At 35.2% G+C, this 17,132-nt stretch overlaps 1 protein-coding gene across 4 annotated transcripts in view; it reads right to left on the bottom strand.

The window, feature by feature from the left end:
- Positions 1-17,128, bottom strand: part of Parg (poly(ADP-ribose) glycohydrolase) — a 114,709-nt gene extending 97,581 nt beyond the window's left edge. Inside the window, exons 1-6 of one of the 4 annotated variants that reach the window (XM_015498895.2) lie at positions 16,608-17,128; positions 9,565-9,631; positions 7,892-8,875; positions 6,888-7,071; positions 3,774-3,896; positions 3,565-3,648 (exon numbers count right to left, since the gene is read on the bottom strand). In XM_015498895.2, coding sequence (XP_015354381.1) covers positions 3,565-3,648; positions 3,774-3,896; positions 6,888-7,071; positions 7,892-8,875; positions 9,565-9,631; positions 16,608-16,827 — 1,662 coding nt within the window. In that variant the 5' untranslated portion in view covers positions 16,828-17,128. Of the gene's footprint in view, positions 1-3,564; positions 3,649-3,773; positions 3,897-6,887; positions 7,072-7,891; positions 8,876-9,564; positions 9,632-14,351; positions 15,414-16,607 lie in introns of those variants that run through there. The other 3 variants (XM_015498897.2, XM_048807473.1, XM_015498896.2) reach the window with 3 other exon arrangements.
- Positions 17,129-17,132: the final 4 nt, after the last annotated feature.

Here is a 17,132-nt window from a genome sequence, read left to right as displayed (position 1 = left end):
AATCAAGGGATATACAAGTTCCTTCAGGAAAAAAAGAAATTGTCCATAAATAACATGGCAAGAAAAAGCTTTAATTTTTCTCACAAATCATAAAATAAAAATTTCTGTTAAGAATTCTTAAAAATTTAAGGAATTTTTTCTAATCATGGATATCTTATTTCAAAACCTCACATAAAGTAATAAATAACAATGTCTATAAACAGATGAATAGGCCAAGTGCTTGGCACACGCCTATAATCCCAGCGGCTCAGGAGGCTGGGACAGGAGGATCACAAGTTCCAGACCAGCCTCAGCAACTTAGCAAGATTCTGTATAAAAATAAAAAGGGCTGGGGATGTACTCAGTGAATAAGAGCCCCTGGTTTCAATGCCTAGTACTAAAATCAAAAATAAAGAAAAAAAAATCAGATGATTGAATAAGCAATGCATATACTGGAGCAAACTACTGATATACTGAACTAAATGGGTGAATCTCAAAAACATTCATTCTGAGTAAAAAGAATAGACACTATAGTATACAGGGTATGAGACTCCATTCACATAAATTGTACTAATCCATAGTGAAAAGAGTGGTTCAGTAGTTGTCTAAGGACAGTAGAATCAACTGTAAGAGGACACGTGGGGGATGATAGAAATGCTTTGCATCTTGATTGTGGTAGGGTTTCCCCCAGTAGATATAAATGTGAAAACTCATTAAAATACATACTTTAAAAGGATACACTTTCTTTTATGCAAATTATTCTTCAAAGTTGGTAAGGAAAAATAAATGGAACTTGCACTCCCAATTCCTTAATGGCATAATATAATTAGCATAAATCCCTTAGACACTTATCGCTCAGTATCTGCAGGGGATTGGTACAGGCCCCCTTGAAAATATCAAAATCTGAGTATGCTCAGACAAGTCTCCTTATATAAGATGGCATAGCATTTGCATATAATTTACACATCCTCCATTCTTTAAATCATCTTTAAATTATTTACAATTGCTAATCCAGCCAGGTGTGTTGGTGCATGCCTGTAATCCCAGCAACCTGGGAAGCTAAAGTAGGAGGACTGAAAGTTCAAGGCCAGCCTCAGCAAGTTATTGAGATCCTATCTCAAAATCAAAAATAAAACCTGGGGAATGTAGCTCAGTAGTAAAGTGCCCGGTGGTCAATCCACAGTGCCAAAAGGGAAAAAAAAAAAAAACACACAATTTTAGTTGCCAATTCAAGTAAACGCTATGCAAACAGTTGTTATATTGTATTGTATAGGGAATAATGAGAAAAAAAAAAAAGTCTGTGCATGTTTAGTTATAGCCATAATTTTTTTTCCAAATGTTTTCAAACTACTATTGGTAGAATCCCAAGATAAGGAATCTGTTCCAGAGAGATAAATGTTTTTTTACTTTTAGTTCAGGTTTCAACTCTCAAAAGTAGTGAGTCCATCATGAAGTTTCCTGTCATTAGAAAAACAGGATGCTACTCTGTTATCAAGTATTGAGGGAATCTGCAGAAGTGCTTTTTGTACAAACTGTCAGACACATTATTTATACATTATCACTTGTGAGGACATTATTCTTTTTTAAACTTTGAACCTCTCTGATCCCCCTAAATCTAACATCATATGATATATAATCAACAAAAAGATCATTACACTCAATCAGAAGAATTTAATATTTTCCCTTCCTCTCTCATAGCATTCTTCAGCAACGTAAATAATTACCAAATCAGATGGCAGAAAATCTTGATGAATTATGCTGCTAAATCTACTATAAAATAATCAAAAAAAGGGAAACTGACATTAAAGTAATCACCCCTTCCTAAAATAATCATGGCACAATAAGAAACTGCTGGAGAACACTATCATTACTCTGTTGATGTTTGAATAAAAAATTTGAAAATTCTAAAAATATAGCCCACTTTCTAAAGTGGGCTAAAGCTATAAGGACCTACCACAGAAATGGAATCTGGTTTCTTTTCTTTTTTAGTGGTACTGAAATCAAATTCAGGGTTTGCACATGCTAGGCAAGTACTCTATCACTGAGCTATATCCCCCCCTCATATGGAGTCTGGATAGTATTCTTGGGTGGCCTGCTTCTGCATTTTTGAGTTTATAATTTTGGTTTTGAAGACAAAGGCCAAATGACAACATGCTGTAGAAATGAAGACTCGTACTTTAAACAGATAAAAATGGAAGAAAGATTAAGCCATGCTAGAATACATCATAGTACAGGTATATCAAATTCTAAAGAATATGGTTCAAAGTAGTCACTACATATTTGCAAGCTGATACGCTACATAAAAATATCATCTTTGCATCCACCAGCATCCACCAACTGTTTATAGTTGTAAGAAAAGAAATAAATACAAAATAAAGAATTTTTTCTTTATACAGTATTTTTAAAAATTTCTTAGCATACTATTTTGGAGTTTGGATCAGTGGTTTAAAAATATCCATGCAAAAAAAAGGAATGTTAAGCATAAATTGTTTTCACTGTGATCATCAAATTAATATATCTGCAAAAGCACTATAAGCATAAAGAATTTATATTTATTTTTATGTTTATACATATACAATTAACATTACACTAAAATTAATTAACATTACACTAAAATTAGGTCAACTATGGCATACCTTGATAATTTTTTTCATTTACAAAGAGTTAAACTAAAAGGACTTCATTACAAGATTAAGGAAACACTTCATAAACTTGAAAAATTTTTTAAATTTTCAAAATACATTATTGTACAACATCAATGTGTTTCATGAGGAAAAAAAAAAGATAAACCTAAAAGTTACAGAAACCTATGGAAAATTTAAAAATAACTTGCAAATATAGGTGGAATATCCTATAAAACCAGAGAAACTGTCTATAGCAAATTAGGCAACAGGAAGAAAATAAAACCATTTTTATGAAGTATAGAAAATTCTGTCACTGTTTGTATTTATAAAATGCTATAAAAGCTCTATAGACACAGTGTTTTCTCAAAAAATATATACACTTATGCATATTTTAAATATTACAAAAACAATCTAACGGTTGCCTTTATGGTTTTAAATGAAGTACAAAAAAATTATTGTCAATATACAAAATTAATAAATAAATTATTAAACTGCTAGCAGCTATATTAAGAGCAATAAAAAATAGAATACTTAATGTATACTTTAATCACTAGCAAAATCAGCTTCCCTTTAGGCAAATATTGCTGAAGTCATAATTCTTTCCTGATTTCTTTTTAAAGACATTTCAGAAACATTAAAACAAAAAAGAGAAGCTTAGACTGAAGGAAATTGGACAGGGTATCAAGAAACAGAGGTCTGATTCCTGGTTCACGAAATTATTCTGTGTGGCTCCAGGCAAGTCATTTACAACTCTCAATTCCTTAGCTCATTTCCTAGTGATGGAGTGAAAACTAAGAATGTCTCTAAGGAGCCTTCCTTAGTTCTGGGAAGCAAACACTTTGTTTAAAATGAATACTGTTACCTGAGCCTATTATGATCATAAAACATCTTTAAGAGAGGAAACAGAAGACTCATCTCTAAGAGCTATAAATAAGAAACAAAAATGGCAAAAAGAATATACCTTTAGGTTTTGGGGTCTTGTGAATTTGTTGAGAAGTGCAGTCTGAATGAGCTCCCACCGGCTCCCTGCAGTTCGCTCACCATTCTTTTAGGAAAAAAAATAACAAGATCAAACAATTCCAAGTTATTTTGCATTACAGAATCAGAAGTCAAGCAAGTTAAGTACCAAAACATGTTTCAGGGACTAAAATAATCTTCACTTTTTCTTACCTCATCTTCTACAGGGTACAAATTTTGTTCAGAACAAGGCATTTTAACATGCTTATTATCCCACAAATCTTTATAATGTGTTGGAAAAGGTTTGGGAACTTCTCCTGCTCGTAAAAGATCTACCTGAAATAGAGGGTAAATAGGAAAATTTTAAGAGCATAAACTCTAAGCACTTCTTCTATAAAATAATCCACAGAAAGAAGCTAAAGTAAATGCATTGTAAATACATAGACCGGTTCCCAGGCAAGAAACCTCAAAAGTTCTCTTCAGCTGTTGTCACTCCTCTCCTCTTATCAGCTTCCAAGAGACCATGTTCTGTATCTCCATTCCATCTAGGTGCTAAGCCCTCATCATTCTTTGCCTGAATTGCTGCCTAAAGCCTCCACACTCTCTCCCTAAATCCAAGTGTCCCAGACACACTCATTCCTCCATAAAACCCTTATCCCCACTTTGGAATAACATTATCTTTTGAAAGTTTTCCCAGTTTTCTAATTCATTTTAGATAAGTCAGCAGATGCATAATTTTTTAAACAGAGCAAATTCAAGTGCATGTCTATATATATGCCTATGTACATACCAATATCTCTTCTCTTTTTAATACCAGAAATACCAATTACCTCCTCCTCACATTTTTTTTAATCTGGTTAAACCTTTATTCTCACCTTTATAGCTGGACTCAATTTTAATTTTTCATTACAAAATCTTTAGAAACTCTTTAAAAGGCTGTTCATTTCCTCATTTTATTAGATCATAGTCATGCTAGGAAAAAGTGGAAGAAAAGATAGTTCCAGCTATAGTCTGGATCTGGAGTGTCCCCCTAGTGGCCCAGGTACTAAATGCTTATTCCAAGCCCACGCTATTTGCAAGTAATGGAAGGAACCATTTCCTAGTGAAAGGAAGTTAAGTCCCTCGGGGGACTGTCCTTGAATAGGATTTTGGAATCCTGGCCTCTTCCCTCTTACCTTCTGCTTCCAGGAAGCATAAGGTGAACAGACCCTCTACCATGTACTCCCACTTTAACATACCATGCCACCAAAGGCCCATAGTGCAATGGGGCCAAGTGACCACAGACCAAAACTTCTAAAACTATGACCAAAATAAACCTTTCCTTGTTATAAGTTGATCAACCAACATAATTCTCAAAAAAGGAACAGCTTATAGAAAGGAAGACTGTCAAACAAGCAGCTTCATAAAAACATATGCAATTTAAGAGAAATAAATTTGTAAGCCATCGACATAGGTGATCATTAAAGCCACAAGGGTAGATGAGACCACCCAGGAAGAAAAGGACACATGAAAATGCCCAGAGGAACTCTAATAGCACTGACTGGTCATATATAGAAGATAAAACAAGAAGTAACCTAAGAACTGGCTAAGAAGGTAGAAAGAACACTGGGATTACACCGTGTCATAGAAGCTTAAGGATGAGAATATTCCAGGAAGCAGAAAAAAGGTCTACAGTCAAATGTGACTGAGTTATTAATTTTTCTGAAAGTACTTTTCACCCTCATAAGATACCAATGGTGATTTTGTCTAGTTTTTTCCCCTCATTTGAGGAAACAGAATAGGTACTACTTCAGCTTTAAACAAAAGAAAACATATATATAAATATATATATTGTGAATGTTCATACTCATGCACAAAAGTGTATGTTTATAGATATTTAAGCACAAGTATTACATCCTTGCAATTTCAAACTACCATATATCTAAAGCTAATTAGCTTCATCAAATTCTGTAACTATTAACATATGCCACTTTAGAAATGTAACTAAGAACTATGTATTAAAGAACTAAGTTTTTTTGTTTTTGTCCTTTTTCTTGGGCAGGGGGGGATTGGCTTATTTCACTTAGCATGATACTCTCCAGCAAAAATGGTTTTAACAACAACAACGAAAAAAAACAAAAAACAGATGCAATGACAATCGCAAATAAGGGACAGACAAGGCACAACAGGAATTCAGAAGGGACACAGTGACTTCCAGTTTGAGGGTTATTCTGCCTCATTCTATTAACCATTGTTCTTGATAATATTCCACACTTCCTTGATTTTCCATTAAAAAACTATTTTGTATATATGTATAACATATGCACATACAATATGTACATTGCCATATTCAGAATAATGAATCTAGAAGAAAACACAAATTTTAAGCTCTGGCAATAGGACTAAGAGATACCAGATCTTTACACAGTAATTTTCAACAAAGCAAACTTAATGTCATATACACTTTTTGGGGGGTGGTAGTCCCTGTGAAATCTACAAAGACTGACTAAAAATCAGATGAATATTTAAAACTATTCAATGAGAGATAGAAACCTTCTAAAACTGGATTATTTGTAATGGTTACAGAATTCACTAACTAAATATCACCAAACTGCACATTTAAAATGAGTCAAATTCATATACCTCATTAAATTTTTTAAAAACCCACAGAAAGTATGAAAGAAGTTAAGTAGGAGCTAGGGTAAGCAGCGAATAACAGATACAGGGTTTCTGTTTGGAAAATGAAAAAGTTCTGGAAATAGGCAGTAGTGATGGTTGCGTGACACTGTAAATGTACTTGATGTCACTGAATTGTACACTTAAAAATGGTTAAAATGCTAAGTTTTATGTTATGTATGTCTTACCATAATTTTTACAAAAGTGAGATTGGCTTTAGAGATGTTAAGTTTGGTACCTGTGAGGCAGTGATAGACATGTATAGAAGAGCCTAAACCTTATGAGGACAAAACTGGAGAATGTACTCAACTATGTACAATTTTGAATTCTGGGGTCTAACCTAGTAACTAAAATGTAGTGTTAATAAATAATGACAACTGAATTTAAAAAGAAAAAAAAAAAGAACTTTCATAAAAACCCTGAAAATTTCAATTTCATCATTAAAAATTCAAATTCATCATTAACTGACTATTCATGATTCATCTGGCTGATTTGTGAAGTGCCCTATTATTAAGTAAGCTACATTCATCTCTTCATTCTGTAGACTTCTCAGTATTTCATATTTGCAAAAAAAGAGAACTTTCTATGCCTTGGTCTGTTTTATATTAATAAATATCACAATAAATCAGAACTTCCAGTCCTCTCTCCTCGTGGGTAAGAGGTGATACTCACCCGAATAGTTACAGTGTGATTGGCAGATGGCCTCAAGAGAGGTAGCCGGATTCCACACTGAGGCATCCTTCTCATCTCTTCAATAGGAGTTCCAAGCCACTTCTTATCTGGAGAAAGGTGAGGTGGAACGTATTTAAGGATCTTCCTTTCTGTTCTCTGATGTTTGACTTCACACTGTTCTTTTCTAGGGTCAAGACAAACGTATGCAGCCACAAATTATTTATTGTTCCCCTGAATACAAAAGTACAAAATTTTACCCAGAATGTTATTGTTTAAAGTGCATTAACCTTGCTCTAGCACTTCAGTTTGTTTTACACTTACAAGGCAACAGAAAACCTTAAAAAGCTTATATTAAAATTCCTTCCTCAGACAGATAAATCATCTTCTAAAAACAGAAATGAGCCATGGTTCATAGTATTAGCCACTTCTCATCTTTACACAGTAATTTTCAACAAAGCGAACTTAATGTCATATGCTAGAAAACTGAGATCATATAAAATCATCGGGCAGATTTTAAAATTCAATATGGAATAGTGACAAAAATATAACCTTTATAATCAGACATGCATGGAATTAAATCCCACTACCACCACCCAGATTACATGATTTCAGTGACTTTTCTAAAGCAAATCAGGTTTCTCATTTATAAAACGAGTACAATAATTTCTGCCTGTCAGAACATTAGAGAAAGTATAATATATAATGGCCTAGAAAAATGGCTAACAGTCACCACTATCAATCTAATATTTTCATGTTCTAATAATTCCCATATATTCCATAAAGAAATTCATGAAAATAAAAATCTGACTGCCAACATTATATCTTATTTTCTATTTCTTGCCATTTTAAAATTTAGAGTCTAGGATTAAATTTAGCATGAATATTTAATAAGAAACACAACCATTACTTTATTCTACTATAAATCCTGACTTTGTTAAACTCCCTTATGAAATTTTAAAACATATACTATTAGAAAGATGCTCCTTATGGGGAAAAAGAATTACCTTCTATCTTCTGCTTTAGGCATTCTCATAAAATGATCAGTGATTTTAGAATCCTTTTTTCCATGCTGTTTGGAATTTTTGCATTCTACATTAAGGCTAGAAGTATTTCCAGGTGGCCTGGTATTTAAATCACTCATCCCAGTGCGATTCTCTCTTCCTTCAAATTGAAAATGTAATCTAATTTCACCTCCCTTATTAGAGTGCCGTTTCCTAAGTTCACTGTCAGCTTCTCTTGCTTGGAACCTTGAAGGTTTATTTGTTGTTTGGGAGGAACTACCATCTTCTTGTTCATCAAAACCTGGACTTGTTTCTTCATCTGCTTCTGAGTCTTGACAACTATTTTTGGAATTATCCACATCCATCGGTGACTCCGGTTCGCTCTCCTTCTCAAATGGAGAATTTCCTAGGCTACTTTCTTTTCTACTCAACTTGCTGTCATTTTGGGGTCCAGTTCCAACATCTTCAGAGCCGACATCTGACAATGGGCTTTCTGGTACCACATCTATCTCCTCCTGCTGACAACCTGCAGAGTCTTCTACAGGATGGCAAGTCTTGCTACACTTCTGGTGGTTTCTGGCATCTCTGGCCTGCTCATCTTCTAAAGTCTGTTTTGCATTTGCAAGCTTTGCAGGTGTCAGAAATTGTTGATTATCTCTATCTTCTTCACTATCTGTGTCACTGTGATCATCAGTTTGGGGTGACTGATTGATGTTAGCATTACTATACTGCTCTGGTACCAGAGTCACTGTTGAAGGTTCACTTCCCAAAAGCTGCTCTGTGTGTTTCCCTTCATTTTGCCACTTAACCAGAGTTGCAGTCTGATGTTGGTTCAAATATTGAGTGCTTTTTTCAATGGGTGATTTATCATGACTTAGCTGAGAAACATTTTCTAATTTTTCCACATTATGTTGGTAAAAGTTATCTTTTTGTACAGAACTCATCATGGATTCTATCCTTGTATTGTTATTTTCTTTACTACGCAAACTACAAGAGAATAGAAAGAACTAAATTGAATTTATGATACAAAAAGTTTCCTAACCAACCACATCCCTACAATGTCATATCCATAAGTATATTTGTGAATACATGAACACACAGCATGTTCTTTCATTACTGTTTGTACATGTGCCTATAATTCCCTTCCCCAGCTGTGTGCTTGACAAACACCTATCCTTTCTTCAAATCATAAACTTCACTCACCTTCTTATGTAGTCGTCCCTCAAGGCTTAAGTATAAAGCTGATTCTTTTTTTCTTTCTTCTCTATATTAACCACCACTCATATCTTTTCTTGCTCATACATTTACTGTGGCATTTCTCACATGAGTCAGCATTACGAGTTTTTGTGTCTGTAACTACCATTACAAAATAAGTATTTTAAAGGAAGGGACTAAGGGCTGGGGTTGTAGCTCAGTGGTAGAGCACTTGCCTCACATATGTGAAACACTGGGTTCAATTCTCAGCACCGCAAATAAATAAATGAATAAAATAAAGGTCCATCAACAACTAAAAATTTTTTTAAATAAATAAATAAATAAAGTAAGGGACTATTCCTTTTTCGGGTTGTATTGTAGGTGAATAAAAAATGAGAAAGCACAGAAATAAGAGAAAATATGAAGCAACATAAAACCCTACACTATATAATTCATTTCTCCATATAAGCATGTCTCTATACCTTTCTGATTCAGCTGTCTTGATTCCTTGAGTGTCCATCCAACTGGTAATAGTCTTTTGTTTGAAAACTTTAAGAAAGAAAAAAAAACAGTACAAAATTAATGTACAGCCATACCTTCCTTCAAATAGAAAATATATACAGCCTATTATATTTATAAAACATATATTTTTAAAAATATACATATGGCATTTTTTTAGGTTCTATGAGCTAAACAAAGATCTTCTTTCACCCTCAAGTATTAAGAGAGAAGTTATGGACAAACATACTAATATTAACGGCAAAGGATAGAAAGTGACTGGCCCCAAAAAGAGTTGGTATGGCTCAATGTGTAAGAATACAGGCTCTGGAATCAGAAAATCTGGATTCAGATGCTGGTTCTCCCACTGTTTTCCTGTGCGATCTTGTGAGGGACAATTTCTCTTTGTCTCAAATTCCTTAGCTATAAAACATACTAGCAGTGTTTTTCACGGTGTTAATGTGAGGTTTAAATAAACTAATAATAATCTATGTAAAGCGTATAGGTGCCACTCAGTATATGCCCAGTAAACGTTGGTTCTAAATTATCATTTTTATTATTAATACTTCTTTTGGTACTAGGGATTGAACATAGAGTGTTTTAACACTGAGCCACATCTTCAGTCCTCTTTATTTTTTATTTGGAGACAGAGACTCACTAAGGTTGCTAAGGCTGGCCTTGAACTTGCAATCCTCCTGTCTGTCTCCAAGTAGTTGAAATTATAGGTGTATACCATCATGCCTGGCAATTATCTTTATTATTTAAAATGGTTTTAATTAAGAAGGTATTTCCAGGAAAAAGACCACAGCAAGAAATAGGAGTAAGTGGGATAATTGTTAAGATCTTTGGAAAGAGCTAATACTTAAATTCTGCCTTTAAGAAAAAACATGAATTCACAAAAAGTAAAAAATCATAAGCAAAGGCACCAATGGCAGAAAAAAAAGAAAACAACACACAATAGAGTCGAAAAGTCAGCTAAGACAGTATCACCGAAGACCATACTCACAAAGAGAAGTATAAGAAAGTGCTATAAGTCATACTGTGATTCCAAAATTCAAATCTAGGAAGCTCACAGCCAGCCTGAAGGACAAATACGCAGGCAAAAAGGCAGAGCCTACTGACAAAAAACAGTGAGAAAGCTCCTGGTGTAGGTTAGTAGTTCTCAAATCAGGAGGCTAGCAATAAATGGATCCAAGGGCCACATCCTACTAAACCTACTGAATCAGAATCTGTATATGAGTATGATGGAGGCTGAGGGGAATCTGTAATTGTTTCAAAAAGTGATTTTGATGACCAACTAGACTGAAGAATTACTGGCCAAGGAGCAAAACAAATCTCAGTAAGAGTGGTAAAATGTAGGACAATCATTACAGACTTCATAATGTGAGAGAAATTAAATGTGGCACTAAGCTCTAAGCTTGAAAGGATTGAAAGATTGTGACAGCATTAAGTAGAAATGTGGATTATAAAAGAATTGAGATTGGGGGGAAATATGATTAAGTCAATTCTGCACATATTAAATTTGAGATACCAAGGAGATAACTTGATAGAAATGACCAGAAGTCAATAGCTATTGATCAGATCAAGTACAAGAGATGCAATATAAATCAAAACAAGTAATATTTTATATAATCATTAGAAATAAGTGCTTTCAAAATTTAACATACTATACATGGATTAAATGTATATAACATTTTAGTATAAAAAATAAAACATGAAGTATTCTCAACCACTTTCTAAACTGCACCTTAAATCAGACTCTTTCTTATTTTCATACATCTTCTCAAACACCATATAATATGAGCAAAACAGATGCAGGCTCAAATAACAAATATCACTGTTTATCACTGAGATAATGGCATAAGTTAAATACATTTGAGACTTAGGAAAAAATTCAAATTCAAGTATTCTAATGTCATACAATTTATACCTGCCATGAAAGTATCTGAGTACCATATATTATACTTCCTACAAAATACTAATAGTTCAACTAGTAAAAATCATTATTTTTTAGTTTTATCATAAAAAGTAATTATATGCAGTTAATATTTCTTGTTAAATACCACTACTTCAGTGATTTTATTTTGAATTTCTGCAGCATATTAAGCTTCAAAGAAAAAATTAATTTTAGTAAGCAGAGAGTTAAGAGGATGATCCAGCCAGGCCCATTGGTACATGCCTTTTATCCCAGCAACTCAGGAGGCTAAAGCAGGAGGATTGCAAGTTCAAGGCCAGCCTCAGCAACTTAGTGAGATGCTCCCAAAAATAAATAAATAAAAAATAAAAAGGACTGCGATGTAGCTCGGTGGTAGAGCATCCGAGTTCGACCCTCAGTCCAAAAAAAGGAATCGTTTGATTCTGAGACTTTTTTTACAGTTCTATCTTTTCTATTGAATTTCACTTTACAGGTTAAGCATCCCTGATCTGAAAATCCAAAATGCTCTGAAATCTGAAACTTTCTGAGCATCAAGCACTGATTTTAGAGAATTTTAGATTTTGGATTTTGGATTAGGGGTGCTCAATCGCTAACATCTACACAAATATTTTCAAATCTGAAAAACTCAAATCTGAACACTCCTGGTCCCAAGCATTTCAGATAAGGGACACTCAACCTGTACCAAACACAGCAAGTACAGTTCAGAAAATCCTCAAATTGCAAACCAGCAATGTACAAAAGCATTCATTTTTGAGTCAGGTTAGGATTTAAAACACTTTTTTTTCCATAAATGTTACAGTTAAATATAAGGACTCATTGGCTAGGCTCCTCCACTACACATGGAGCTCAGCACTGTACTGATAAGTCCATAGAACCTAAAGACTGCAAACTTTATTTCATGAAAAACCATGAGTTGTATACCAATGAAGTTGAGAAAGAGAGCTAGGGCTCTCTCCTGTAGCCCTAACAAGGAGAACGTGTTCTCTCTCTAGCTAGGGCTTCTGATTATGATTCCTGAAGTCTGAGAAAAGGATGAAGAAGGAAAGGCAAGAGATGAGGAATCAATATTTCTTGTTAACATTCCTCAGTCCTTGTTTGGTATCCAGAGAAAGGGCTTCCCTACTTCTCTTTCCAATACCACCACTTTTGGCTTCCAGAGGTTTCTTTTCCAACATATCACAAGACTGTTTCAGAGCTCTCTCTCTCTTACTTCTGAAGTAAATATAAAATGATGATTCCCCAAATTCTGGGAAATTTCTTTCATTTAGCTAGAAACAATCACAGCAACAAAAATAAATAAGGAGAAGGTACATAATGTAAAATCAATCCTGGACTGAGACCTTTGTTCAGTCACTAGCATCACCTATGCCAAGTTTTTTTCAGCTTCAAATTGAATTAACAACAACTACTTCCAAGGGTCATGTGAATCATTAAGATTACAAAAATGAGAGAAAATATTAAATGTCCAGCCTCACAACACAGATACGCAAGAAATATATTTATTCTTAACACTTCTATTCAATCTTTTTTTTTACTGAGATCACTAGTTCTCCAACTTTATTATGAATTTGCACCATTCACATTTACTCTCATCAGTAACATCAATCAGTAACAAGTGTATTTCAATGACATTATTCAATAAGCACCTATAGATAGAAGCAAAAGGTACAAAATGCACTAAAATTCAGCTGCATTTCAAAGGAACACCCCACTTCCACAAAGTTTCCCATAGCAATGCAAGTACATAAATCACCCCCCAGAATGTGAACAGCAAGCTAACTTCTCTGCCTAAATACAGATTATCTGATTTCAATCAATATAAGACATATCCAGGAAGAAAAATAATACTAAATATTAATTTTTCTATTCCACCTACTCCTTCTAGTATAAATAACTATGTACCAACTTCCTAAAAGAACCCTAAAATCCAAATGAAATAAACTTAGAATTTCAACAATCTGTTAATTGGTGTTCTGTATATAGAAAACATCACACATGTGAAGAATTAATATGATTCTTCTTCTATAAAAACTCAAGATCCAAATAATAAAAAATGACTGCCCTGGAGGATCAAAGTCAGCCTCAACAACTAGAGACGCACTAAGCAACTCGGTGAGACCCTGTTTCTAAATAAAATATAACAAAGGGCTGGGGATGTGGCTCAGTGGTCAAGTGCCCCTGAGTTCAATCCCTAGTACAAAAAAACAAATTAAAAAAATGCATATATGAATGACTGCCCTAACTCCTACTAACAACTAACTCCTCTTTACCATGCAAATAAAGTTGACAGGACCACAAATTACCCAGTCACACAAGTCAAATATATTACCTGTTGTTCATCATCAGTTCTCCCTCCTCCATACCAAGTTCTCTGAAATCTACATGCTGAATTTTAAGTGCAACCCTTCCTTATATTCCTTAAATATATTACTCATCAGGTGACTGTTATGTGTCTCCAACAACTTGTCTCCCTATTTACAGTCTTGACTTTCTCTAATCCAGTGTTTTATAAACTACAAAAAAGTAGCATATTTTAATGAAATACAAGAATGCATCATAAATAGTGAGGGTATTATTTTATGAAAAATTTGTTTTCAGTTATAAATACAGCAAAAGTACCAGGTTATATGTATATTACTGTGTGCCAAATAATTTTATACTGTGTGGGTTGTAGTAAAAAAAAGTCCAAAAGCCATTGTTTATATCACCTTTTCTAAAATATTAACAAAATGTCATTTCTCTGCTTAAAAGCTTATTCACAGACTCCCATTAACCACAGAATCAAGTTTAAATTCCTTAACATGGTACTCAAGTTTGAGTACTCAACAATCTCACCTGACAATGCTGTTATCCTTTAGTGTGTGCTGTTTCCTTTGCCTATATATTTTCTCTCCCCTTCATTTATATAATCCTGCTCATCCTTCAAGACTTAAATCTGCTCCCCATTGCCTCCAAGTCCTAAGACACCCAAGTACACAGAAAACTGTCTGACCTTTGCCCAGCCTCTTAAAACTGTTGACTACTGCATTCTTTTTGAAACACTCTCTTCTTTGCATGACACTACACAAGCTTGGTTTTCCTCCTACTTCTGTGACCATTTTGTTTTTCAGTCTTCCCTTAAAATGTTGGTGTTCCTAAGTGTTCTGTCCTTATTCACCTTTATATTTTCTATATATTTAAATGATATCTAAACTATTCACATAAGCTTCCATAGCCCTCTTTATTCCAAGAACTGTCAATTTCTCCACCACACATGTACTACTTCTGAGGAATATAAGTATCCCATTCTCTCCTGAATTCATCTACTTCTCCTTCTTTGCCGCCCATATCCAAGTGTAAGGCTAAAATATCTCCCCCTAGAACACCTTAACTCTCTGGGCCTCCACTTGTGTTTCCGACTATTTTTTGTTTTCCACATCAACTATAGGGACCATTCAACAAACAATTCTAATCAAAGTACCTCGCCCCAGTGAAAATTCTGTAATAGCTCCTCATTGTCATTAAACTTCAAAATCTTTAGTAGTGTTTACTACATCCCAGTAAAGTATGATCTGATTTTCTCCAACTTGCTGCACCCCTTCTCTCACTACTCTCCCATTAACTCTCCACACTAGTTGCACTCCTGAAACACCTCCTTATTACCTCTTCATCTAGGAAACTGTACACAATTGTTAGTCCTCAAAGTAAGCATAGTGTCTTCCGGAGGATTGTTTTTGAGCCCATAAACTAGGTTAAGTACACCTGCCTTCTACCAAAACAATCTGTCCCTCACATATTAAAACATTCACTACCTTTTGTTATATGTATTTTCTTGTCTATTGTCTATCTCTCCTGACAGATTTTAGGGTATGAAAGCAGAGAACAAGTTCCTTGTGTTCAACACTATGCCAGAGACAAGCACAACAGTAGCTAAGACTAGGGACTGGGGTTATAGCTCAGTGGTAGAGAGCTTGCCTAGCATGATGTTAGGCACGAGGTTGATCCTCAGCATCACATAAAAATAAATAAATAAAATGAAGATACTGTGTCCATCAACAACTAAAAAAATATTTTTAAAAAAGTAACTGAAATTTAAAAAAAAATTCAGTAGATGCTAAATTCTTATTCAAGGATTTTAAACTATTGAGTAAAAATTACATTTTTACATTATAAGCTTTTTTTTTTTTTTTTTTAGCAATTACAGACATCTGAAAAGATGTGGCTGCATATAAGGACCTAGTGAAAAAACAAGTTAAAGCCAGTAATAATTCATTTAGCTAGTGAATCATAATGCCATAGAAACAACTATAAAATTAAGCTGTTTATTCTTGAGTTTTTTCCTCTCCTTGAAGAGAAGCAAAAAAACAGAAAATTAACTTTACAAAATAAATATTACAGCTTTTTGCATTTACAGAATTAGTTGCTGTTTAAAATAAATATAACTATCAGGGCCATATCAAAGTGTGTAATTGACTTATTTTCTATATATTTGTTGTGTTATTAACTTTTGAATTATACTTGCCTTTCTAAACCCATACATTCCAACAAGATACTCTGTCGCCAATTAAAATTCTGCATTGTTTTATACATTTTTGGTAGCAAATGAGAGCAACTCAATTTGGACTTGCTAAGGAAATTGGAAAGTTAATTATGAATATATAAGTACATAAATAAAGCTGAGCCACAGGATCAACTAGGGAAAAAAAAGTAACTGAGACTAAAAAATCTGGATCCTGGGTTCCAGAATCCGAAGGAGGGAAGTTGCAACAGCTTTTTTTTTTTTTTTTCCATCTACAGGCTGAAGCGTCCTACTGCTACACAACTAGATGCCAATAAAGGCAATTTCTCCATCAAATCTGAGAAAAGAAAACGGGGTCTCCGGCCATTTTCCGCCATGTAACTGTCCATCAAGATTTCTCACAACATCAAGCGGATCCGGGAAAAATGCGGCCCCCGCCTCCTCCACTGGTGGCATTGGTAGTTGAGCAAGCGAAGCTCGGAGTGATGCATATAAAACCAGGTTAGAGTGACAGGAGCCCCGGGTCCTCGGACTCAAAACAGAGAAGGTTTGGATGGAGGCGAAGGACAAAAGATTTTTATTTCCCCACGTACCAAGCGAGGTGGCGCCGCCTCTGTGCGGTCCCGCCCGCCCAGGGACGCAGCCTGGAGAGGACGGTGGGACCCTGAACTGTACAGGAGCGTCCTTGGGGTCGAGGACGCGCCTTTGCCTGCCGGGGAAGCTCCGGGAATCCAAGGCAGCCGGTGGAGAAGTTGTAGCGGCGCCCCAGCGGGGTCGCTTGGTGCAGGGCTCACAGCCGGGGCCCGCACTCATGCTTGGGACCCACAGCGCACAGTCCCCGGGCCGGCCCGGGAGGAGACCTCATTCACTAACCCTGAGAGGGACGGACTGCGCCTCCTTCTCAGCGCCTCCCCGCACCATTCCCTCTCTGCCGCAGCCTGCTTCTGTAGTTGCTGGTTCGCCGGCGTTAGAGTCAAGCCCTATTGCAGAAGCTTGCCTTCCTTCTTGCCGCAGGTATCTCAGCCTCAGATCGCGCTGCTTGGATTCCGACTTCGTTCACTTTCCCACCACCGGAAGTCTGCCGTCAGGTGCCCCCGATTTCCGGGGTGTACACAGCC

The sequence above is a fragment of the Marmota marmota genome, unplaced genomic scaffold, assembly GCF_001458135.2.
Source record: "Marmota marmota marmota unplaced genomic scaffold, marMar, whole genome shotgun sequence".
In the NCBI taxonomy this organism is placed as follows: domain Eukaryota; kingdom Metazoa; phylum Chordata; class Mammalia; order Rodentia; family Sciuridae; genus Marmota; species Marmota marmota.
This window is presented reverse-complemented; position numbering and strand designations above follow the sequence as displayed.